Below are 25,030 nucleotides of genomic sequence, written 5' to 3' on the forward strand. Positions count from 1 at the left end.
AATCAATGATTCTCAACCCGGGCAATTTTGGATTGCAATTAAACAACTGCAATCTAGGTGTCTAGAAAGGTGTGGGAGCATTCTTGACAGTCTCTAGAACTCTCAGTGAGGGCAGAGTGCCCCTGGCACGCAGGGCAGGGTCCAGAGAAGCTACTGCAACCACACAGCCTCTCTACAGGACTGTCTTTCTACATTAAATCTTACTGAGGAATACCAATTTAAAATCAGAATCTTCTCTTCGTATCTCTTCATTGATTTGCTTGCAGTTGCTTGGAGCACATCTCCAAGTGGACTGTGAGTCACTTCTCAAAAGTGTGTTCTATCTCCCACTTTTCTGTAACCCAAGAACACCCAGCATAGTGCTCTACCCAGAACACATATTTAATAAACATTTGGTAACAGGGGAGGGGATGTTCCCTGACTATCCCAGCTTGCCCTTTCAGGCAGTTCCTTTGATGCAAACCTATCCCACATTCCCCCTCCTCCTCCGACCCCCAACCCCTTAATAGCCAGTGAGGAAGGATGTTCACTGCTGCATTCTTCTGCCAAGACACAATCTTGAAACTACATCCCCACTGCCACCCTCCTTCACCCTGCCCAACCCCATCCCCCTGCACCAAATGGCAGGGGAGGCACCTGAAAATAACCACCATGACACAGAGCTGAGAAAAGCCGGCATAAAGCACTTTTATTGCAATAATAAAACTTGAGACTCATAAATGGTGCTGGGGGAAGGGTGCAGCAACGATTTCTCTCACCAGATCACTACACAGGACAGCAAAGGGGTGAGAAGGGGCTAAGGGAGGAAGAGCCAGGAAACTCTGAGATCAGCAGAGGGAGCCAAGCATCAAATAACAGGAGATGCTGAAGCTGCGATGACCAGCATCATTTTCTTAAGAGAACATTCAAGGATTTGTCATGATGGCTGGGCTTTCACTGGGTGTTAAGTCTACAAACAGCACCTTCAATTGAAACTGTCAATTAAAGTTCTTAAGATTTAGGAAGTGGTGGAGCTTGGAAAGTTAGGAGATTACAAAATTCCTGAAAGTCCATTAGAAAAACCACAGGATGAAAAAAAATAATAATAAGTCAGGCCACAAAGAAGGCTTCAGAGGTCCCTGCTGGCCCAGGGACAGATACCTGTAGTGTCCAACATTGCAGTGAACATGATCTGCTTTCAAAGGCAGAGGGTTTAAGGGGAGGGTGGGTGGGAATGGTGGAGGCAAAGGCTCTCCCCCCATCCTCACCTCAGTTTCAGGTAGGGATTTTAATTTAACCCAAGGACATCTCTCAACTTGGAGAATAATTCAGTCCTCAACAGCGCCTCAAATCTGCTATGGCTTTGCAGCGCAGCAGCAAGAATGTTTAATATATAATAGATAAAAATTTCATCCAAAAAATTAAAATAAAATATTCTTGCAACCCCCCCCAACACCAATTCCTATTCTAACGTTAACCTATAACTTGTGCTGTTAATACTTGACCATGTACTTAATTGGAAACCTATACCCAAAAGACTGAAACTGAATCTTCACCCCAAAATGAAAACAAAATTAAATGAATAACTTGAGGTTTATGGCATGTAGTTTAGGTAAACACACATACGAGGAGAAAGGGGAAGAGGAAACAGAGGTGTTGGAAGCAAAGCTGAGTGACAACACATTCAGTCAGGGCAGATGTCTATACAAAGTGGAGTGGAACATCAGGAAAAGCTCCATATGGATTCATGTGCACACGTCTGGAGGCACCAGATCCCTCCATGGCAGATCTGTTGGGAACAGAAAATCTGTAAGTTTCCAGCAACTCAGTGTTCTTTGTGTGCAGTGGTGACAGCCACAATGCCATCTGCCACGCGGAATCCCTTCCCCAACAGCTGAGCAGTCTGAGACCAAGCCACTTCTGTTCCAGCTGGAGACAGCCAGAAGGGCTTGGGCTGGGTCCCAGGTGAAACAAACTTTCTCCTTAAATTGATCTGTGTGTTTTGTTTTTAATCTAAGGTTAAGTTTGCCTTGCTGAGGACAGCAGGAGGACCATCCACCCATGTTGCTGACAATACAGTTCCCCACTATCATTGGGTCTCCAACTGCTACATATAGGCATCACCTGGGGGCTTTAAAAAACTCTCAATGCCTGGGTTCCACTCCCAGTGATTATGATTAACTGGTTTAGGGTTTGACCTGGGCATCAGGAAAGCCTTAAAAATTTCCCAGGTAACTCTAATGTGCAGTCCAGACTGAGAATAAACTGGTCATTCATAATGTTGAGTATACTGGGAAAATATCTCCAGTATTCATTCACTCAAAATTTTCTGGGTTTGCCCTCGGACTTTCCTTCCAGACTCTTGCAAGAAGCTGAGACATTCTTTGGCAGTGGGTTGGGAGGGTTACTCTGGGTGACTTGTAGCCTTTATCCCTCTCTCCCCTCCCTCTACCTCATCAAGTTTACAGAAAGCCTGTTCCCAACCAGGAAAATAATTCCAAGGCTCCCTCGAGTACAGTTACGTTCAAAAAATGACTCAGCTCTCAAAGAACAGGAAGGGGATTTTGGCCTAGGTGCAGACCGCTGGGCAGACAAAGGCTCTGTAAAGTGCCAGGGATTCCCTCCCAGTAGCAATGACAGGTGAAGAAACCAGTTATCAAACTTAACCAGGCCTGTATTACCAAGGTGTGTGTGGTTCAAACTGAGACAGTTAAAAAAGCCCCTCCACTTAGAGATGTGCACAACAGGACAAGGTTACAAGTAGCTCTGACTACCATCACAAATAGGATGGCAGCCATTTGTTGTGGCTTTCAAACAACAGTGTCCCCACCCAGGCGTTGGCTGTGGCCCTCTGCTTCCTATGGCAGGAGGAGAGCAAATAAAAAGGTCTGGGGCCAGCTGGAAGGAAGCCAATAGCATTCATGTGCTTAATGATTCTAACACTTACATGAAAAGCTATGTGCTACTAGGATACTGAGTTTAGTTCCTAAGAAATGAGGGTGGAAGAGGGGAAAATCAACAAACAGGCTCTGGTCCTACTTTGCCATTGCCTGGATGTGACCTTGAGTAAGGCCTTTCTCTCTGGCCCTGTTTCCTTACTGTTGCACAATAAAGCTGACGCAGAGGTCCCTAAGATCCCTTCCTAGAACTGTCTAAGAGCATCCTTTCAACTTCACAAGCATCCTCTGGCTTCATTTTTCCACTTCACTCACTGATAACGAGCTGGCCTGGGGGCCTCAAGTGTCCTGGGTGTGGACTCTGAGCAGGTGGACCGATGCAATAATGCCTCCCTCACACCATCTAACAGGTAGTAACCACAAACCGCAGTGAGGAGAGAGCCACAGAAGCTAGGACATGATATTCATGTCCAGAGGGCTTTTTTTTTTTTTTCCCCTCTAGCTTCTAGAAACACAGGGTAGAACAAAGTCATTCATTAAGAGTCTTATTTCCAAAGAACTAAAATGTTGGCACTACAAATTTGGCCTACATTTCCATAGTCCTCAATTCAGTTTTAATTTATAAACTACATAGAAAAACATTTAAACAGCTGCCATCTCCATGAGTTCAACTGGGAACATACACATGCCAATTCCTTTCCTTAGGGTGACCAATTTTTACACTCAAAGCATATACTAATAACACTGAAAGGATACTCAATACAGAAAGAATGCAGGGGGAAAAATAGCCTTGTGGTGTTTTTTGTTCTCTTTGCTACCCATCAAACGCTGGGCATAATATGGGAGGAGCAAAGGCAGTGAAGGGCCCTTCAGCATTCCATTTCCTTACCCAAGAACAGGGAGCTAAGGGAGGAGGCCATTCCTGTCATTCCAGTTTTAGAAGCTCCACATCGAAGACGAGAGTGGCATGTGGTGGGATGATGCCTGGGTGCCCAGTGGCACCATAGGCATAATCTGGAGATATAGTCAGTTTGGCTCTCTGACCCACACTCATCTGTGAAAAGAACAAGGAAGACAGACTCAGCTGGACACACGCCCCAACTGTCTCTGTAAGAACAAAAGCTGTTTACCTAGGTGTTCCTTGGCCAGGATGGTACTGACTTTCCAGTGACTTTGCAGCTGCCCAGGCATCACCACCTCCTTGTGCAGGACTTGGGAGGTTGGCAGTCAGATTCCATGACCCCTGCATCTCACTCCAAGAAGCCCAATGGCAGTTCAAAACCCCTCTTGACTCTCAGAACGGTCAGGCCCTCAACTTTTCTACCCAAGTCTTAATGACTAATGCTAGGCAGGTAACATTCCAGATGTCTCACCACCTAGTCCCCTTCAGTGATCTGTCACTCAAAGGACATGTTAAGTGACATCTATGCTCTTCTTGAAAAAGGAATACTCAACTTTGCTTTAAAAAAATATATACACAGAAAGTAATACTTGAGGGTAGTCTATTTTTTCTGTATTTTTTCTATTTATACTCTTTTACCCATATAGGAAAACTTCAAAAAAGACAATATGATTTTCTAGGCTACACAATAGCATGTACTGAATACCATTTGTGAAAATATTGATATACCTACAACAGAAAGCATCTTTGGAAGGACATACCAGACATTTGCTGTGAGGGGAACAGTATGGATAGTGACCAGTAAGGAGAGATTTTTACTTTAAAAAATATATTTGTGTATATTTTCAGTTTCAAATTAAATACACAAATAAGTATAAAACATCTACTTTCTGAACAGTGAGCAGGTTCTCTGCAGTATTTCCATCCTTTGACTTATCTCTGCTTTTGGTCTCCATGTGTATGTTCCCAGCATTCCGACTCCACTGGATAGAGGATGAATAAAGAGGAAGCTCCAGGCTATGAAGTGTCTAATCCTTGCTCCCCTCAGAAGTTGGGACATGTTGGACCAAGGTGGTAAGGATAGTGAGGTATGGCTTTACCTTGTACAATTCAAAACAATCATATTCCTTGACTCAGCAATTCTATTTCCAGAATATTCTGCTAACAGCTCAATAGAAGGAGTGATTTCATAGGCATATCCACACCAGGGATTAGTCATGAGAAATAATATAGTGGTGGCTTTAAATGTATTAACATGAAAAGATGTCCAAGATGGATGAAAAAAAGCTGCCAAAATAGTCCTTGTGGCAGGCAGGATTCCACGCCTGCAAACATGTAAAACCAAAACAATATCAAAAGGAAAGGAAAAGGGGCACAAGTCAATCTCCCCTTCTTCCTGTGTTTTTAACTCACTTGCTGAAAAAATATGCTGTGAAGAATTTAAAAGATGTTTTATGTAGATCTCAAACTACCCAGACTTCTCACAAATGACAGGGCTGTGACTGACCCCAAAGCACCAGTTAAAGGGGGAGTCAGGCATCTGTCCAATACTCAACCATGCCTCTCCAAGCCTGGGAAGTGAAGTAGGCCGATAACACTATCTCGATGGCAGATACAGCACTCAATACATACAACGCAGTGATTGTTCCAATGCTGAAACAGTCATAGAAGATGGGTTGTGGTATGAACAATGGCTGGTATGCAAGATGGGGGATGGGCTACAGATCCAAGCGCCAGCCAGACTAGGGAGACAGAGGCAAAAGCTATGGTTGGCAAGGTTTCCCAAGGGAAGTAAACTACAAAGCCTCTTCCTCACACTGCCAACCCTCTGCCCTGCAGGAACAGAAACCCAGACACCTGGGAGTGGGACGGCTTCAAGTTCCTGAAAGTTGAGCAGTTTATTTGGAGGTAAATCAGTGATATTTTATAGAGGAAGTAGAGGAATGTGTATTCTGGAAAAGAGAGACAGAAATCTGTCTTTTCATCTTGGTTAAATTTCTAATTCTCCTGGGTGAGAGGGAAGCAGACTAATTACCCATCATGCAGAGCCTAATTATAAAGTTCCCTGGGTCTCAGGTCACTGAAAAACATCCCTTTACCTGGTTAGAGCCAAGAAAAAATTCCTAGGTTTGATGGAAAGACAGAATCCAACTAAAATTTGGCAACCCTGGGTCCCTATTGTCTCCTGGGAATTTTGTAGTGTTGGCAGAACAAAAGCTGTTTCCACAAATGGGGAGGAAAGAGATTAGGAAACACACTCAAGACAAACGAAATGACTTTCTCCTTAAGTATGACCTCTCAGAAGTGGTCTGACACAATATGGTTAATAGTAAGATAAATATAAATTAAAACTACTGATACCATGTTTTACTCTTATTGTCCTGAGGCCAAAGATTTAACAATACACTGTGATGCTGGGGCTGGGAGGAGATTGCACCTTTATAGCCCGGTGGTGACAGTCCAGAGTGCAACCCCTAGAGATGGCAACTTGACAAGACCTCTCAAAAAACACTACACACAGCTTTTGAGCCCCTCACCCCACTTCTGAGAGTATGTCCTATGGCAACATGTGCACACATGGAAAATAAAGTCTGCACAAGGTGAGTTACTGCAGCATTGCTCATAATAGCAAAATACTGGAAATGACTCAAATACTCATTAATAGGGCACTAGCCAAGTAAATTATAGCACACTTACATAAAGGAATACTAGGCAGCTGTAACAGAGCTTACTCCTCATTTTTTTTTTCTCTTATGAAATGGGAGTTTCGCTCTTGTCGTCCAGGCTGGAGTGCAATGGCGCAATCTCGGCTCACTACAACCTCCGCCTCCCAGGTTCAAGTGATTCTCCTGCCTCAGCCTCCCAAGTAGCTGGGATTACAGGCACCTGCTACCATGCCCGGCTAATTTTTATATTTTTAGTGGAGACGGGGTTTCACCATATTGGCCAGGCTGGTCTCAAACTCCTGACCTCAGGTGATCCACCCATCTTGGCCTCCCAAAGTGCTGGGATTACAGGTGGGAGCCACCACGCCCAGCCTACTCCTCTTTTATATACTGGTATTGGGAGTGTCAAAAATGCATTAAGTGAAAAAGTAAACTGCAAAACCGTATATGTGTGAAAGCAAGAAAAAAGTTATGTTTTTATATGTGCTTAAACCACAGTACAAGAAACATTAACAACAGGAGCTTCTTGTGGGGGTATTGGTCAGATGGGATGGGATAAGGGTGAGACTTTTCATTTTTTTAATTTTTGAACCATATAAATATGCCACCTATAAAAATAATATAAAAGGTAAATACTAGAAAGCAAAACAAAACAAATGAGAGAGCATACCTGGGCAACCCCTTCTTCCCAGCCTCGGATCACCTCCTGCTTGCCTAGCATAAACTTAAAGGGCTTGTTTCTGTCCCGGGAGGAATCAAATTTCTTTCCATCTTCAAGCATCCCTGTGAAAAAGGCCACTGTAACATGAGCAACAGAGTAATGACACAAGACAAGTCAGAAACCAGCAGCAGAGCACTCATCAGAGATGCCAGTGCTGAAGAGTCTGGCAGGAACTGCAGTATCCAGGGAGGGTTTCCTGTGACCTCACTGGACATCTAAGGAGTTGCGGTAGTCCTACTCCAGACCTGTGAATGCTCTTCCCTGACTCCAGGCAATAACCCAACTACAAAAGGACCCCGCGTACCAGAGATGGGTGGCAGTCCACCTTCTTCTGGAGATGGGGAGTATAAACTTCCTCCTGCCCTAACTCTCCTAGCACCCCGTGGATTTTCTCCCGAACTAAAAATAACTGTGGTCCCTCGAGGTACACAGTGTCTAGAAGTCACACACAGTGCAAGAAGCAATATTCCTTCCCAAAATCCCCCATCATCTTTCACATACAATGTGTTCATATATTGCTCCTCCATTGTTCAGTGCAGGCAAATCCCTCTCCACCATCTACCACCCCCATGGTCTCCTCTCTGGTTCACTAATTGTGACCTACACACATTGCTGCTCTCCAGGCTGTGGGTCAGCACTATGGGATGTGGTAAGAGGAAGCTAAGGCAAGCCTTCACCCTCATTCTAGTGCCAAGTGTCTCACACCAACAGGGAACCTGGGACATAAAGCTGGGCCCGTGTAGGCTGGTTCCTGAGTTGTCATAATTTTCCTGGGAAAAGTAAAAACCAACCTGGGCTGAAGTAGAGAAATGAAAGAAAGAATTTGTGCAGCATTCATCCCACTTATTTTATCCAATGCTGCCCCAGAAAACAACCCGTGCTCATTTTTGCACAGCTAATACTTTGTAACAGAGATGACTGAAGAGAACAGGAATACTAAGGAGGTTGAAGTGGTTGCCCTTGAAGAATTAACTCAGTAAATCCAGCCAACTGCTAGGAACTCTGTGGGCAGTGGTTCCACTCTGAGTTACTCTAAATGGGCTAGGTGCTTTCCACACATGAACGAATTCAATTCTTTCTCCACAGCACTATCCCCATTTCACAGATGAAGAAACTGAGGCAGACAGGGAGAAGTGAAGTAGCTTGCCAAAATAGTAAAACTACGTTATAAATTATAAACCCAAATACCATGCTCTTTCTACTATCCCAGTTTCCCAGAAGCTGGACAAGCCACGACAGCGCCTTCCAATAAAAGAGGAACTCCAGAGATGCTATGAGAAAAGAGGAACAGACATCTGCAATAGATATCTGCAACTTCCTTTTCAAAAACACCATCGGCATTGCTTTCTCAGGAAGCCACTGCCAGCCTATTGTGATAGCTGACACTGAGTTCCTGAAAATTCTCTAATTAGGATCCCAGACTGGAGGGTCAGTCAGTGGTTAACATATAACGGACACAAAACTGATTTTATTGGAAGACTGAGGGTGGGCACTCACCATGGTTCTAAGCATTACTCAGAAGATCCATAAAAACATTACAGTTCTGTTTTGTAAGAGTTTAGGAAAAAAAGAAAATCCTGACAAACATCCCAACCTAAAAAATAACGTCAACACTTGTAAGTAGGATGGGGAGGCAGAGATGAATTGGCACCGTTATCACAGCTACTAGACTATGTGGACTTTAACAAAATAAGAAACAGGGGTGGGGGTTGGGTGGTGGTATCTTAGCAGAGCAGGAGTAAAGACGGATGTCCTGGGGCAGAATGGGTACCAATGCTGCCTGGAGCTGGGAGCTGAGGACTAAGAGGTAGACAGGAGGGTGGGGACCCGTACCTGCTCCAAGGAACTGGTGCCCCAGAACTGGTAAGCTGGGGTATGCATTTAGCTCATTCGTTTACCAGAATGCAGTCACCACCTGATGAAAGAAATGACTAATGGCAGGACTTGAACAGTTCTCTATAAATGAGTACCTGGGAGAAAAACAGGTCTCCAGGCTCCACAATACCCACCAAACACACTGCCTTTAGCCCATTTCAAGCTGCACTTCTTACATGGAACCCAACCTAACCAACCTCAGAGGTAAGGGTGACAGCAGAAAATGAACAGCTATGATTTTCCATTCCCTGGCCAGGCAGAGAGCCTTTCCATTCACCCTTGTGAGACTGCTTGTAACAGAAATAAGGAAACCAACTCCAAGGCTCAGTAACCCACCCAAGGTCAGAACCACTGAGTGGCAGGGCCTGTGAGCCACAAAGGAGACTGAAAACCAGAATGAGCTTCTCTCTGGTCTGTTATTTTAAGAAAAACATGCCCAGAGGGGCCACCTGGAACCAAGGCTGTGGCACCCTCACCTTCCGCTCTAATTAAACAACAACTTCCCAGGAGCAACAACAGCAACAACAGCCTGGCCCAGCAGATGAACTGGAATCAATCCAAGCCTTTCCCCTATGCCAGGGCTGGTGTGGCGCAGGCATACGGGTCAGTTTCAGCACTAACACCTACTTAGTTTGGGCACTACTTTACCTGCTGTGAAGTCTACTGGGATCTTCCAGGAAAGTCCTACCTCATTAGTAGAAAGAAAAAGACTCAGGAAGAAAGTTCCTGCTCTCCCTGTTGAATGCTGTGTGAGGATAAGATGTTTGGAGCATGGCAGTCACCCTGTGACTATGAGAAGGCCAGGCGTACCACAAGGTGGTCATTCCAGTGCTCTGAATCAACCCCAAACCACTTCCCTCAAGATTCATATTCTGAGGTGATTAAAAGTGCTTTGAAGGTAAATCTATGGTGACAGTCAACAAATCAGTGATTGCCAGGAGTCAGGGGTAGAGGGAGGGAAGAACAGATGGAGCACAGAGAAATTTTAGGGCAGTGAAAATGTTCTGTGTAATACTATATATAATGGATACATGCCATTATACACTTGTCCAAACCCACAGAATGTACACCACCAAGAGTGAACCCTAATGTAAACTATGGACTTTGGGTGATCATGATGTGTCAATGCACGTTTGTCAGTTGCAACACATGTACCATTCTAGTGGAGGGTGTTGAAAATAGGAGGCTATGCATGTGTGGGACCAGGGGATATATGGGAAATCTCTGTACATGCCTCTCAATTTTGCTGAGAATCTAAAACTGCTCTTAATAAAGTCTTACAAAAATAAAGAAGTCTGCTTTGCCTTAGGTTGGGTCTTCAGTTACCTGCAGCCAAATGAACGCAACTGGCATAAGGTAAACCTTTGACATTTAGTGAGCACACAACAATGTAGTGCTGCCACGAAAGGAATAACAAAGAAATGGAACTCAACAACCAAAACCACAAAGAGCTATCCCTGATCTGTGACAATGGGACCAGTGTCTCATGTCAGGACCCAGTACACATACCCACATTTTGTCTGTGTATAAACAAAATTTACATGTAAGTTACTACATGGAATATACTTCTCATTTTTAAAAAGAATGCTGATTGTGACCCACTACATTTATTTCATGATACATTAATGGTTCATAACCCACAATTTGAAAAGTACAGTATACCTAAAAAAAAATTAGCCTATTTCTTGCCAAACTTGAACACAGCCCTGACCTGTGCAAGATCGTATTTTGATTGCAATGAAAGCCATAGGGTACTGAGACAGACTCCCTAAACTTCCTTTTTATTCCTGATCAAATGCAATGCCAAGCAACCTCCAGACACTACATGCATCAATGTAATGTTGCTTTGCCTGAGGTGAGATACTTCAGCTATCTATCTGACTGGTACCAGGCTAGGAGCACAAGGCAGGACACAGCCTGAATCTGCTGCTGCTGCTGCTGTGCCGCATGGAGATGTGTATGTTCTTCAGTGGCTCTATGTGAGGATGCCTGTCTAACCCCAGCTCTCCTGAGCCTGCCTATCTTGGACACTGAGGGGCAAACCTCTCCGTAGTATCATAAAACCATAAAAGCCAGGAAGCAGGATTTCTAAGTAAAGGAGCTTTAAGCAGGACCTTTGCCTAGGATCTTAATTTTCCTATGCTATTTTGGATGCTCTGTTGTCCCTGGGAAAGGGGCATGAGACTTGCTCCAGAACTTCAGACCATAGTCACCAACTGTCAATCTCATCTCCTTTCTAAGGAGAAATCTTCACAGGGAAGGGTTGGGTGGTGGCAGTGATGTTGGGATTCCTTGAGTCCAAGGAGAGGATTTCCCATAATCAAGTCTGAAATCTAAACAATAATCCCCAGAAATGGGTGGGGTGGTATGTGATTAAGTGGGTGTCACACAACTGGCACAAGCTATAGGACAAGGAGAAGGAGGGCTTCCCCAGTGGGGAGGAACAGGCCACTTATCTATGGCCCTAAGTTGTCAGGCTGGGGGAGAAGGTGGAAGCAGTGTTTGTTACGCTGGAATGAGTGTGCATGTAGTATTTTCAGGGGTAGGAATTATGCTGTTCAATCTGTAATGTCAAAACAGGTAGTGAGAACTTCCATTTCTGGTCACGGTGGAGGACAGGGATCAGATTTGTTCATGAAACAACCACCAACCAACCAACCAACCCCTTTGTCCCTACAGAAAGTCCACTAAAACCTAAAAACCACCTAGACAAAATAGCTACAACGATGGTTTGCAGGACACCAGACATCTGTAATGAAGAACAACAATCCTGAGACATGGGAAACAAGGCCAGCCCTATATCCTTGGGAGTTTCCAGGGAGAGGGACCTGGAGTGGAGCTCAAGGCACCTAGAGTCCATAGGACACAGTACCAGCAGGAGAGAGCTATACAGAGATCCCTAGAGATCTGCAGAGGGTCTTCTTTTGAGTATTCAGCAGAGTCCCTCTCAATGCATGTATCTGAGCCACTATTCAAGGCCAGGAAAAGAACTATCCAAAAGGCTTAGAGGAACAGTATCCAGTGCTCACACAGGGCTGGGATTAGTGCTTATTACCCCCGGTCTAACTGGAGAAGCTCGTGATTGACACAGCACTGGACAGAATACTCAGGAAGATCTTGCCTATAGTAGGAAATAATCAGCCCTAAACTGAGCTCTAGACCTACCTAACAAATCACAAAAGCAAGACTCGCAAGCATCAAACTGTTTCCAGGTAACTTAAATGCTTCTCAGTATAAAACTCAAGAAAATTTATAGGAATAAAAATATCCAGCACCCCAAAAGGTAAAATTCACAATGTCTGGCATCCAAAGATTACCAGGCATGCAAAGAGGCAGAAAACAGGACCCACAATGAGGAGACTTATCAGTCAATTGAAAGCAACCCAGAACTAACACAAATGTTAGAATTAGTAGAGGAGAACCATAAGACTCCAACTTTCAGAGATGAAAACTACAATGTCTGAGATGAAAATTACATTGGGCTGAAATGAGAAAATATCCACACATAACACAGTAAAAACTTCACACCATTATCAAGCATTAACTCAAAATGGATCCTAGACCTAAATGTTAAGTACTAAACCTATCAAATTTATAAAAGAAAACACAGGAAAGAAATCTTTGTGACCTCGAGTTGGGTGAAGATTTCTTAGTATGATGTCAAAAAGCACTATCTATAAAAGAATAAATTGAACTTCATCAAAATAAAACAAATTCAGTACTTTAGGAAAGCACTGTTAAGAAAACAAAAGACAAACCATACACTGGGAGAAAACTTTTGCAAAGCACATATCTAATACAGGACTTATATCCAGAATATAACAAACCATCAAAATTCAACAATTAAGAAAACCAATAAAAAAGGGCTAAAGATTTGAACAGATACTTCACTGAAAAAGACACAGGGCAGGTAAGCATATGAAAAGATACTAAACATTCCTAGTTATTATAACAACACAAATTAAAACCACTAGGAAACGCATCTACCACCGATTAGAATGAGTAAAACTAAAAAGACTGACCACGTCAGGTGTTAGTGAGGATGTGAAGAAACTGGTATTCTCATACACTGCTAGCGGGAATATAACATAAAGCTTCATTAAACAGCTTGATAGTTAAGTTAAACATATACCTCCCATATGACCCAGCCATTCTAATCTTGAGTATTTATCCAAGAAAAATGACAGGCTGTGTCCACAGAAAAACTTGTACACAAATGTTCAAAGCAGATTTATTAGCAATAGTCAAAAAACTATAAACTAACCCAAACATCCACCAACGGGTAAGTTGGTAAATACATATATCTATATATAGAAAAATATTTAGCAACAAAAAGGAACAAACAACTGATACATGGGACAATACAGATGAATCTCAAAATAATTACACCAAGTGAAAGAAGGCAGACATAAGAGAACGTACTGTATGATTCCATTTATATAAAACTTTAGAAAATGCAACGAATCTACACTGACAAGCACATCAATAGTTTAGAGGAGGGTAAGGAGGTCACGGTGAATTGAAAGGGAAACAATGACACATCAAAATTTACGAAGCTGTACATTTTTAAAATGTGTAGTATATTGGATTTCAATCATGCCTCAGTAACTTTTTTTAAAAAGGAAAAGAAAAAGAGTAGGCAGTGGCATTTACTAAAATCCTATATATGTTTAGCTCCTACATTCACACTGGCAATGAATGAAAAGTGCTTCCTCTCTTTGGGGAGGGAACAGGTAAAACAGGCAGCAAGTCAAGTCTCAGCAGTTGCTCCAATTTTAACTCTGGAGATCACTTGTGCCAGGAGCTGGAGCCCTTGAACAGTGAAACCACCTGCCAAGTTAGTGCCATAATTTCCTAGAGAAAGCGTGCCCTGCTAAGAGAAGGCAACTGAGGTTACAGTGCAGATAAGACAGCTGACAGTCTTTAAGCTCTAAAGGCCACTCAGCATAAAACATCACAAGCATTGCCTCTAATGCAGAACTGACCGATTTCATTCCTGGCCATACAAGCCTATAACTTATGCCTAAGAAACTGCCTGGAATAGCTCCATATTCTTAAGTATTTAGTCTTGACTCTCCTGACTGAATGCAGCCCAAGCTCATTGACCTGGCCTGCGTTCTGTGTCCTGGTGGCACGTGTGGTGCTGGTACTCAAGAGCACTCTTGGATTTGCTTTACTTGCATGATTTTTAAGAACCAGAAGGACAAGCATAAGGCCTTCATATTTAGACCTTCTTCCCTATATGGTAACAAGAATATGAGGGGTAATCCCAGAATGGTAAACTTTACTTTAAGCACCTTTCGTTACTAATCAGTGAGAAAAATGTGAAAATGTGCTCCAGTTAAAAGCACAAGACCATGAAAAGAGCCAAAGCTATGACTGACTGCATGCAAAGGCTGTTGATGTCATCTTCGCCTGGGTCTCCTCCTGAACTGAAATCCTTGGAAAGGGAGCAAAAGGGTTTAAAAAACAAGACGGTGCAGACAGTCTCAAGTCTGTCTACCCCACAGCAGCTTGCTCTTTCCTGTTGCTTTTCAAGGAATCAGCAGAGGGAGACCTGGCCAGCAGCTCCTGGGCAGCAAAGTATCCCCAGACTGTGTTCCTGGTGGTTGGCTCAAGCCACTGAAGCAGTGGTTAAGACTCAAGACCAGGACTTGGAGATTCACAAGGACCACTGAGATATTATTTCACTAATAACCCAATAGAAATGGAGTCACTTCCAGGGCACTCTGCTTTGGGGAAGGGCAGAGTGCCATATACCTTCTACTGGGTAAGAGGACTGAAGAAGGCACCTCTACAGACTTATGGCTTCATTACTTGTAGTGAAAGCTCATGACTCACAATGCAGTTTATAGTTGCTCATGAATCTCTGCAGGAGTGTTTCCTATAGGCAGCATTTTACAGGGACCAAAATATGGTAAGTTTAAGATTAAAAAAAAAACGACTAAACTAAACCAAAAATCAAACATAACAAACAAAATATCCTAAGCCCCAAACCTTCAAAATAAAATAAAGTCCTTGCCATTTACAGTTTGGAAAGGGACAAAGGATTTCTACTTTCAACACGCAGGTGAGTTTCTTAATGACAAAAAGTACAATGAGGCCAGCTGCGGAGGAGGCTCATGCACATAATCCCAGTGCTTTGGAAGGCCAAGGCAGGAGAATCACTTGGGGCCAGGAGTTTGGGACTGGCATGAGTTTGCAACCAGCCTGGGCAACACAGCAAGACTCATGTCCCCAATCCTGTTTCTGCAAAAAATTAAAAAAACAAAAACAAAAACAAAAAACAAATTAGCCAGACATGGTCCTAGCTACTTGAGTGGATGAAGTGGGAAGATCGCTTGAGCCCAGAGGTTTGAGGTTGCAGTGAGCTATGACTGCGCAAGTACACCCCGGCCTGGGCAACAGAACGAGACTCTGTCTCTTTAAAAAAAAAAAAAAAAAAAAAAAAAGGTGTAATGGTTGAATGGATGGAGGTAGGGGGAGCCAGTATTTTTCTGCAGCTTTGCATTTGAAGCCACTCAGAACATTCCCAGATGGGTGTATGGCTCAAGGTCTAATGGTTTAGCTGTTTCTTTCTCTCTTCTCCTTATTAGATACAGAAGCTCTCTTAACCACCTTTTACTCAGCTGCCTTACTTAGAGACTCATAAAACTCAACAGACTTCGTACCCCAGCATGGTGAAGAGCACTCCCCTCATGCTTTAGTCTCTAGCTCATGATCACTTCTTCATTCCCATATGAGTTCTATGTTCACAAAGGGAGGAGTAGTTAGCTGTGTTTGTCCCCAAATCCATTTATGGTAGCTATATTTACTGTGTACATATAATGTAATTAAATAGTATGTAAATCAATAAAATGAGTGTGAATGCAAACAGTGGTTCTAGTTGACTGCTGAGAAAGACTCAATAAAGGCAAGTCACTAAAAAACTATTGCTAGTGAATAATCATATGGGAGACTACATTTAGAGAAAGAAATCTTAAAAATCTGGAAAGGTTTGGTTTTTAAATGTTCTCACAATAGTCTTTGCTCTACTTTAAAAAAGGTCAAATTGGTTTTTGCAAGAACTATGATGGGAAACTCCACTAGCAGAGCCATACTCAAAGATAACGACATAGTCCTTTAGCAAATGATTTATGTTAGAGCTTGAAATAAAATGTTTACAGAAGCCATGTCACTTTTATGTTAGCATACCAACTGCCCACTTGTTTCAATCATGATGGGTAAAAAGGGATTCTACATTTAGATAGGCAAAAGATACAAATTCAAATCTTACATTCTTATTCCATTTCTGGGTCTCTGTGGCTGTATTCCAGCACAACCTCCCTGAAGTGGGGTTCTGAGAACTCCTTATGAGTGAGGGGTATGACCAAAGGTCCAAATGCCTACCCAAAGAGGGAACCAGCTCACTCTCACCATCATTTTCCTGAGATCACAAACAGTGCAAGCACATTTCCCATACGCAGTATGGAAATGCTTCTAACCTTTGGCTAAATCTCTTTAGATCCTATAACCAAAAGTGTACTTTCAAAGGCAGGGCCCATGATGGGAAGAACATGCAGGATCCAATGGCAATAAAAAGAACACAGACCAGAATGCATGCCCTGTGGGTGTGTCTCTCCATTTTCCACTTTAATCACAGTATAAATAAGAGGGGTTACTACCACATTATATCGCATGCGGAGGGGGAGAAAGAAATACCACTAGGCCGGGCACAGTGGCTCACGCCTGTAATCCTAGCACTTTGGGAGGCTGAGACGGGTGGGCTGCCTGAGCTCAGGAGTTTGAGACCAGCCTGGGCAACATGGCGAAACCCTGTCTCTACTAAAATACAAAAAATTAGCCGGGCATGGTGGCATGTGCCTCTAGTCCCAGCTACTTGGGAGGCTGAGGCAGGAGAATTGCTTGAACCCAGGAGACAGAGGTTGCAGTGAGCCGAGATTGCACCAGGGCACTCCAGCCTGGGCGACAGAGTGAGACTCTGTCTCCAAAAAAATAAAAAGAAAAAGAAATACCACTTAACAATAGCTAGCTGGAAGTGGTAGAAATATGCATTTTCTATAGGGTATAATGGTTAAAGGCATGAGTTCTGGACCTCTGTTACAGACTATTATTATAACTCCCTCCCTGGTCTCCCTGCTTCTGCCCTTGCTCTCCTAAAGTCTAAACCTGACACAGAAGCCAGACCCTACTACCCCTCGGCTGAAAAACTCCTGTGACTCCCCCGTCTCAGGAGATAAAACTCTTAAAATGGCCTACAGGACCCTCTAAGAGCTGTCAAGCCTCCGCCCCTACCACCATCCCTCTGACTTCACCTCTGATTACTCTTGTACTTTTCCAGTCCCAGAACATTGCTTCCTTATGTTCTACATACACACCAGGGATACCCCCACCTGTGGGCCTTTGCATTTGCTGTTCTCTCTGCCTAAAATGATCTTGCTCAAATAGTCACATAGGTTACATCCTTACCTCCTTCAAGTCTTTGCTCAAATGTCACTTTCTCACTGAGGCCTTTGCCAATCTATCTAAAATCTCAACCTTTTCCTATTCCCTCCTTAACACTTACTAGCTTATATACAACAGTCTTGCTTATTAATCATATTTATTATGTCTTTTCCACTACAGTGTAAGATGAAGGCAGGAACTGTGTCTTCTTCACTCCTAAATTCTTGGTAGCCAGGACAGTGTCTTGTACATAGCAGACATTCATCAAGTACTTACAGAAAAATCAAAGGTACCCTTTTCTCCTCCTGGCCTGTGTATATACTTGGAAGATGCTTTCCTCCTGCCTGACTGCACCATACACACCCAAGACCAAATGGCACTTCCTCCAAGAAGTTCTAGCCTATAGGTGTAGGTTGCCTGAGGTACTTTCATTGTAACTGACCACTCCCTACAGGGTTAGCATCTTGAGGGCAACATTGAGGCTTTGCCCAGCTCCTTATATATTCACTGAGTGACTGGGGAATGCCAGGTCCCAACTGGCCACTCATTCAAACAGTCACTGAATAGCTACTCTATGCCGAGATTGATGGGGAGACCTTGGAGAACAACACTAGTGTGGGTCTGGCCTCCTGGAGCCTTCAGTCTGTTGGGGAAAGAGCAGATGTTTAACTACACAGATCCTGACTATGATGGGGGCTAAGAAAATAGATGGGTGCATTGTTGCAGAATTAAAAGCATGCATGTACGCATGCGAAGTGTTACTTAAGCTGTGCTATAAAGAACAGAAAAGAGCCTGTCATGCAGTGGGGAGTGGGGGCAGTGTGGTGGCACCTAAGCAAAGGGGCAGAGACCTCCATGTGGGAAAAGGCTTGGAGCATTCAAGGAATGCAGGCCAAGGTGGCTTGAGCTCCTGGGAGAGGAAGAGTAAATATAACAGAAAGAGACAGTAGCATCTAGGAACTGGTTATTTCTACCTCCCCGACTTTCTGCACTGCTAGAATACACCTGGTCAAAATCAAAGGGGTCCAGGGGAGGGAATGCAGAGACTTGGTTAAGCTTCTTAGCAGGAAAAGAAAACAAAAAACAGAAGAAAAAATAGAAGTAAAAATAAACAAATGTCACCATGAGCACCAAAGGGAGAACTGGATGCTATGTGATTAAGTTATTCATAATAACCTTGGCTTCTTCTATGGGAAACAGCAGGTGACAATATTTTTAGAGAAAATTCCAAGGCAGACAAATGATTTCCAGTTTATGGATACAATAAACCCCTCAGTACTTCATAAAAATCAGTTTAAGCACTTAAAATGTTCTAGTTACAACATCTATGAGTAAATAGGTGAATTTATGGTATGTAAATTATATTCAATAAAGCTGTTACCAAAAAAAAAAAGGTCATGGACACCACTGAAAGGAACCAGAGCTCTTTGAAAGATGGCTGATAATTGGACCAGAGTAGTGAAACCGAGAAATGGATGAATGAATGGTGGGAGCCTGTCAAAAAGGTACTGGAGCCAGCTTGAAGGGCTCCTACTGGCCAAATTTAGGATGATATTAGTATCAAAAAGAATAATGGGTATCATAGATCTTACGGCCCTGACAAAAACTTTGAGCCCACAGTACAGTAAAAGCAAATAGAGGGGGAAAAAGTCACTTGCCCCCACTGGGAATGGCAACACCCCATCAGTTAACATTCATTTTTCATTTTAAAAATTGGTAATTAAAGGCCGGGCATGGTGGCTCACGCCTGTACTACCAGCACTTTGGGAGGCTAAGGAGGGTGGATCACTTGAGGCCAGGAGTTTGAGACTAGCCTGGGAAACGTGACGAAACCCGTCTCTACAAAAAATACAAAAATTAGGATAGGTGGCATGCACCTGTAGGCCCAACTATTCGGAAGGCCAGATGGGAGGCCGGGATGGGAGTCTGGGAGGTCGAGGCTACAGTGAGCCATGATCAAGCCACTGCACTCCAGCCTGAGTGACAGAGACACTGTCTCAAAAAATAAAAATAAAAATTGGTATTTAAAGGGAAAGAATTAGCTTTACCTTATCTTATAGAAGGATAACAGCTAATAAATGTAGAAAGAATGAAGGAATTTTAAAAATCAACACTTTGTGAATGCCAATGACTTCTTCAGGGGAGAATTATCAGGTGGTGTAAACACCACTAGGTGAAAGGCTGATGAGCAAGAGACCATCTATGGCTACCTAAGCACTCCACAGATCATTGCTAAATGCAAAGGGAAGAATGTACCTTTACAAAAAAGATCAAATTTAGCATCACAACTAGTGATGTTTCCCATGTGTGCTGAGGATGAAGTACTCACACTAAAATGTTTAAACGGAATCTATTCAGACACTTAAAACATTAAACATCCGGTTCAGAAAATCAAGGCAGGGAACAAGTTAAACAATACCATGAGAAAACAGTAAGACAGATGTGGAGTATTCTATAACTAGCCTGCTCTCTTTGAAGAAATCAGGGTTATTAAGAAAAAAAAACAGCTAAGGACTCTTCTAGACTGAGATTACAGACATAACAACTGCGATGAGTGAGGCTCAATGGAACTGTGGTTTTAAAAAAGAGCAACACTTTGGAGACAACTGGGTAGTCTCAATAGGTATTTGCTTCACAGCAGGCATCGTTACTCCCATTTTATAGACAGAATGTGGAAGCTGGGAACTGTGGGACAATTTGTTCAAGCTCTCATAGCCTGTTATATGGCAGGGCCAGGATCAGAACACAGCAAAGAACCCACATCCTCTTTGGGGATCACTGTCCACCTGGCACCACTTCTGCCCACTGCCTGAGCTGGCACTCTACACACCTGGGATACAACCGGTGTCCTGTTTCTGCCTTTGCCCCCAAAAGCCCATTGTCCACACAGTAGCCATAAGGAGGGTGGGGGGGCGGGGGGCGTTAAAATCCAAGCCAGCCAATGGCTCCCACCTGAGTTAGAAAAAGGCAACGTTTTTGTAACAACTAACGAGGCTCCACCGCCCCTCATCTCCTGCCACATACCCTTTCACACAATCCACTTCCTGTTCCTCTAACGCACTGGTCTTCTTGCTGTTCCTCTAATGCACGGAGCAGGCTCCAGCCTCAGGGTCTTGCACTAGCTCTTCCCTCTGCCTGGATACTCTTCTTCTAAACAGCCCTGTAGCTCCCTCTCCAATGTCCTTTGAGTTAATGTTAAAATGCCATTTTTTTCAGAGGCCTTTTCCAATCACCCTCACGAAAAGCAGCCAACTTCCCTTCCCATCCCTCACTCTCCTTTAATCTCTCCACAGTGCTTCTTACTACCTGATGCGCCCCATGGCCATACTATCCGTCTCCTCATCATAAGCAAAGCCCCACCAGATCAGGTCTTTGTCTATTTAGTTCACTAGCCATGTCCCTAGAGCCTGGCTTGCTGCTGTTGCTCAAAAAATATCTGCTGTGGGAAGGCAAAGGACTTGTTGCAACCGTGCCCCAATAGTTACAGCCTGCGTGCCTCAAGACAGCACACGTCAAGGGAAGCCATGAGGCATCTCTGCTGAGGGTGAGCCTCCCTCCAGACATCAGATCACCAACCAAGAGATACCTAGCAAGGGAGCAGATGGAATAAAGCAGAGGAGAGCGGGGAACGAAGCTAAGGAAAAGCAAGGGGCTTGAGGAAGGCTGCAGCAAAGTGGCCACACCTGTCCTGGGAGCCTCAGCAGCCCTCCCAGTCAACCTCCTGAGGACATGAGGTTGAGGGGCTCTTGGTTTTTCTCAGTCAGAAGCCAGGAGGCTATACCTGACTTAAACCTGATCCCAAGGACAAAATGTCCAGTTAGTTACTTTTTAAGAAGAAAAAAGAAAACATTCCTTCAATCCCCTTGAGGCTGCTCTCACAATGGCAGGCACACGGCCTGCTGAAGTAAGTAAAAGAGGTCTAAACCTAGCTGTGTGCCAGGACAAGCTCAACAGTAAAGATGACGAAGCTACTGAAGGCAGCAGGGAGGGGCCGTGAGAATTCGCTGGCTCCTAAAGGCACTTACTTGGCAGGTTACCCTCCCTCCCACCTCAACGCCTGTCATGCTCCTAGGAGATGCTTAGCTGGTGATAGTGAACTTTGTATTTTCCCTCTGGTACCACAGAGGTAGTGCAGGCATTCCTTTGAGGCCTTGCTCATGCTGTGCTCTGCTAGAAGGTCACGGAAGTCACCAGAGGGACCCTTGAGAGTGGCATCAAGGTGACTGACAGCCATGAATGGCTTTTAAAGCATCCATGTGGTAAAGGGCAGTCTGTGCTTTGCACACCTGTGATGGCTAAGGGGAGATTTTGGCCACCTTACTGCCACCCCTCTTTCTCTGGACCCATGCCCAAATCAGCTGAGTGGACACCTGGCAAGAGCTGACTGGATCAAGAGTGTTCACCTTACTCAAACTCTCCTTCTCAGGAAAAGTAACAATCAGAATCACAGCCAAGAAATCTGAGCCAGATACTCAAAAGAAGACAGAGAAGCTGGCCATGGGGAGAGGTGAGGGGTGAGCATGCAGGGGACTTCTACCACCCACCAGCTGGTAGAAGCAGACAAACACAAATCTCTAACAGGAGACTACTGAGGCAGTCAGGCAGGAAACAAAACACAAAACAACCAAAAAACGCCGAAAAACAGAGATGAGAAGTAAGGGCATCATGATTATTTCTTTTCCCTTCTTCGGACCTAGTGGGCTTCCTGCCTTTGAAAACCCCTGGAACCTTTATAACCTCCACCTTCTGATCATGTTCCCCCAAGATGGATTCTGTTCCCAGTGACTTAAAAGCCTCAAAATGCTACAGATGAGATCTCACAGTGCCTACCCACTCCTCTCACGCCCCCACAGGTCTCAAACAGGTTATTCCTGGGAGGCTGGTGACAAAGACCCACGGGAACAAAGCCGCCAGCCTGCTCGAAAACAGTCTATTCTGTGAGCATGAGGCAGAGCTGGCTTCTCACTAAGGTGTCTTTATAGGGCTTATCAAAACGAAATCAAAAAGAAAGCTTTTGTCCTAATGCATGCCAGGGTCCTGCTGCTGCTCTGGAAACATGTGGGTGGGTGCCACCCGCGAGAAAAACACAGACTTCAAGAGGCACTGGAAACCCTGATGGTGTTCTGGGTCTCATGACCATCTGTTCTCATAGGAAAAGGCTCCAGACATGCTGTGTGGGGATATTTCACCAAGAGGCATGGTGAAGTGCGGCACTGCCTACATGCTGGGGTCCAGTCCTGTTGGCAGCACCAGAACATGGGCGAGCATGAGGGGCAGACGTGGGAGTGGGACACATGTTGCCAAGCACCCTAGTGTGGCTATGTACAAGCTAGGGTGGGGAGGGGGTGCGGCAGAAGGCAGCTCCTCACGGCTTGAGTCCCAGTCTTTGCCCCAGTTGGCTGCGGAACTGAATGAACTGCCCACTCACCCCGGCACTGTAAATGGTTACTCTTCTCATCCTTCCGATGAAAAGTCACCAAACGGATGCGCTTTCATCTACCAGACCTCCTAGGCTCAGGTGCTGACTGTGGCCTACAAGGACAGCTATCTAAAACATCAAAAGCACTTTCCAGCTTCTTTCACAGACATGAGACTGCTTGCTCCCCACAAAGATGGGTTTCAGTAACTCCTCCTTTGGCAGCATTTTTAAAGTTCTAGTCCTTAACTTCTACCTCCTGCCCCCATTTCTACCCATGGAGAAGGGCCACAGAAATAAAAGGGCATGGGAGGAGGGATGTTAGTTGCCTTTTCCTCTTTCCAGTGAAAGTCATTTCCCTCAATAGAGGCATCCCTCCATGTTTCCATGATTTGGAAGGGAAAGGTGGAGCTTATTCCTGAGCAACTTGGCCAGAACTGCCCACAGCCTACTACCCAGGAGGAGGAAGAGGAGGAGAGGGAGTGGGAAAACAGAGGGAAGAGGGGGAACAGAGGAAAGGGTGGGAAGGTTGAGAAAGGGGAAGGAGGAGGGGGAGGGAAGGTTATTCGTATCAACAACTGTGGCTACACCAATCACTCCCACCCTTGTGGGACCCACAGCCACGGAGTCTCCGCCAACTCAGCTCTCCCCCTCCCCCGCCCCCATACAAACCAGGACGACCTTGTAAGGACAAGGAGTAAGACAGTCCCAAGGCACACGACCCTGATGTTTGAATTCTGCCTGGGGAGGGGGAGGTGTCTAAAATTTCCTTTGGCTTATATTATCACTGTGTATTAGCTTCCTGATTCTTTATCTTTAAAATGAGGATGAGAAAAGTCTCTACTTCTAGAAGAGCTGGGGGAGTAAATTACACGTGCAGTTTTCGGTCAGCCTGAGCCAACGCTGCCACTGAGCCTTGGATTTGTAAGTGGCTCAAAAGTAAAAAGACGGAAAAAGGCCGTGCAGCTCTACTTCCCCCAAGGCCAGGAAAAGCCAAAGCAATGACTTAGGAAGTGGGATGTTTCCCCACCCCGCGGCAAAGGGGCGAATTCCGAGTTCCCCGGAGGAAGCAGCAGCTCTGCATACTCGGAATTACCTCGTCCTCATCTCCAGTGAAGGGAGGGATGGAAGTGGGGGCAGGGGCACAGAAATGGTACAAATCCTTCCTAATGATCCCCGGCCAGAGCTCTGACCATTCCTAAAAGTGTGACCTTGGGAAAGTGACTTCGCCTCGCCAAGCCTCAGTTTCCTCATCTGTGCAGTGGGCATAAGGGCAGCATCTAAGATGCAGAAATGCTTCTGATAGGTTAGATAACGCGTAGCCCGCAGGCAATGCTCACAACCGCCGATTCAGACCCACCCGGGTCCCGCAAGCCCGAGGCTGCCCCTGAGCCACCGCCCAGGCCTCAGCCTCGGGCCATGCGGGCCTCGCCGCCGCCACGCCCCGGGCCCCAGGCCCTGGGCCCCCAGGCCTTGACGGCCAGCTGCACCCGGGCTGGGGACTGCGGCCCGGGCCCCCTCACCGCCGGGCCCCCGACTCACCGGTATAGTGCACCACGCAGGTCTGGCCGCGCTTCGGGAAGGTGCGCCCTGAGAAGACAGAGACCGGCATGGTGAGCGGATGCGCGCGGCGGCAGAGGTACTCCGAGCCGCCGCGCGCCACTACTCACCGTCTCCTGGGGAGATGGTTTCCACCTGCACTCCCATGGCGGCGGCGGACGCTGAGCGGGCGGGCAGCGCGACGGGCGGCGTGGACCGACAGCGACCTGGCGGCGGTTCCACAGCTCTGCCTAGTCCCTCGGCGCGTCGCCTGCGCACGCGCACGCCCCCTCTCGCCCAGCCCTGCGTGCGCGCCCCACACGGCGCGCACGTCCCGGAAACCCAGGCCTCCGGAAGAGGGACCGGAAGCCCGGAAGCCCCGAGACCTCCGGAAGCCCCGAGGCCTCTGGATACAGCTGTGTTTGCTGGATGTCTTGCTTCGTTCTCCCGGCCTTCCTCTGTGCTTCCAGCCGGTTAAGCATCTCCCTGCCCAAAGAATGAGAGTAATAATAGGGGGCCCGCCAGTCACTGACTGGGTGGCTGTCATCAGGTTTCCACTTACAAGCACACAGTTACTTATCCTGGGAAGAG

The 25,030-nt window shown here is 45.3% G+C and overlaps 1 protein-coding gene across 2 annotated transcripts; it reads right to left on the bottom strand.

Moving 5' to 3' along the window:
* Window positions 1-663: 663 nt before the first annotated feature.
* On the bottom strand, window positions 664-24,774 carry FKBP1A (FKBP prolyl isomerase 1A). 2 transcript variants are annotated; one of them, XM_012511897.2, is made up of 5 exons: window positions 24,571-24,774; window positions 24,443-24,490; window positions 7,114-7,226; window positions 3,766-3,930; window positions 664-1,768 (listed from the first exon to the last, which is right to left on the bottom strand). In XM_012511897.2, exons 1-4 carry the CDS (start codon window positions 24,605-24,607, stop codon window positions 3,802-3,804), a joined length of 327 nt encoding a protein of 108 aa, XP_012367351.1. In that variant the 5' UTR covers window positions 24,608-24,774; the 3' UTR covers window positions 664-1,768; window positions 3,766-3,801. The 2 variants fall into 2 exon arrangements, with proteins under 2 accessions (XP_012367351.1, XP_012367354.1); XM_012511900.2 differs by lacking the exon at window positions 7,114-7,226 and having other exon boundaries at window positions 24,571-24,712.
* Between the last annotated feature and the right edge of the window lie 256 nt (window positions 24,775-25,030).

Source organism: Nomascus leucogenys, chromosome 13, assembly GCF_006542625.1.
Source record: "Nomascus leucogenys isolate Asia chromosome 13, Asia_NLE_v1, whole genome shotgun sequence".
NCBI classification, from domain to species: Eukaryota; Metazoa; Chordata; class Mammalia; order Primates; family Hylobatidae; genus Nomascus; species Nomascus leucogenys.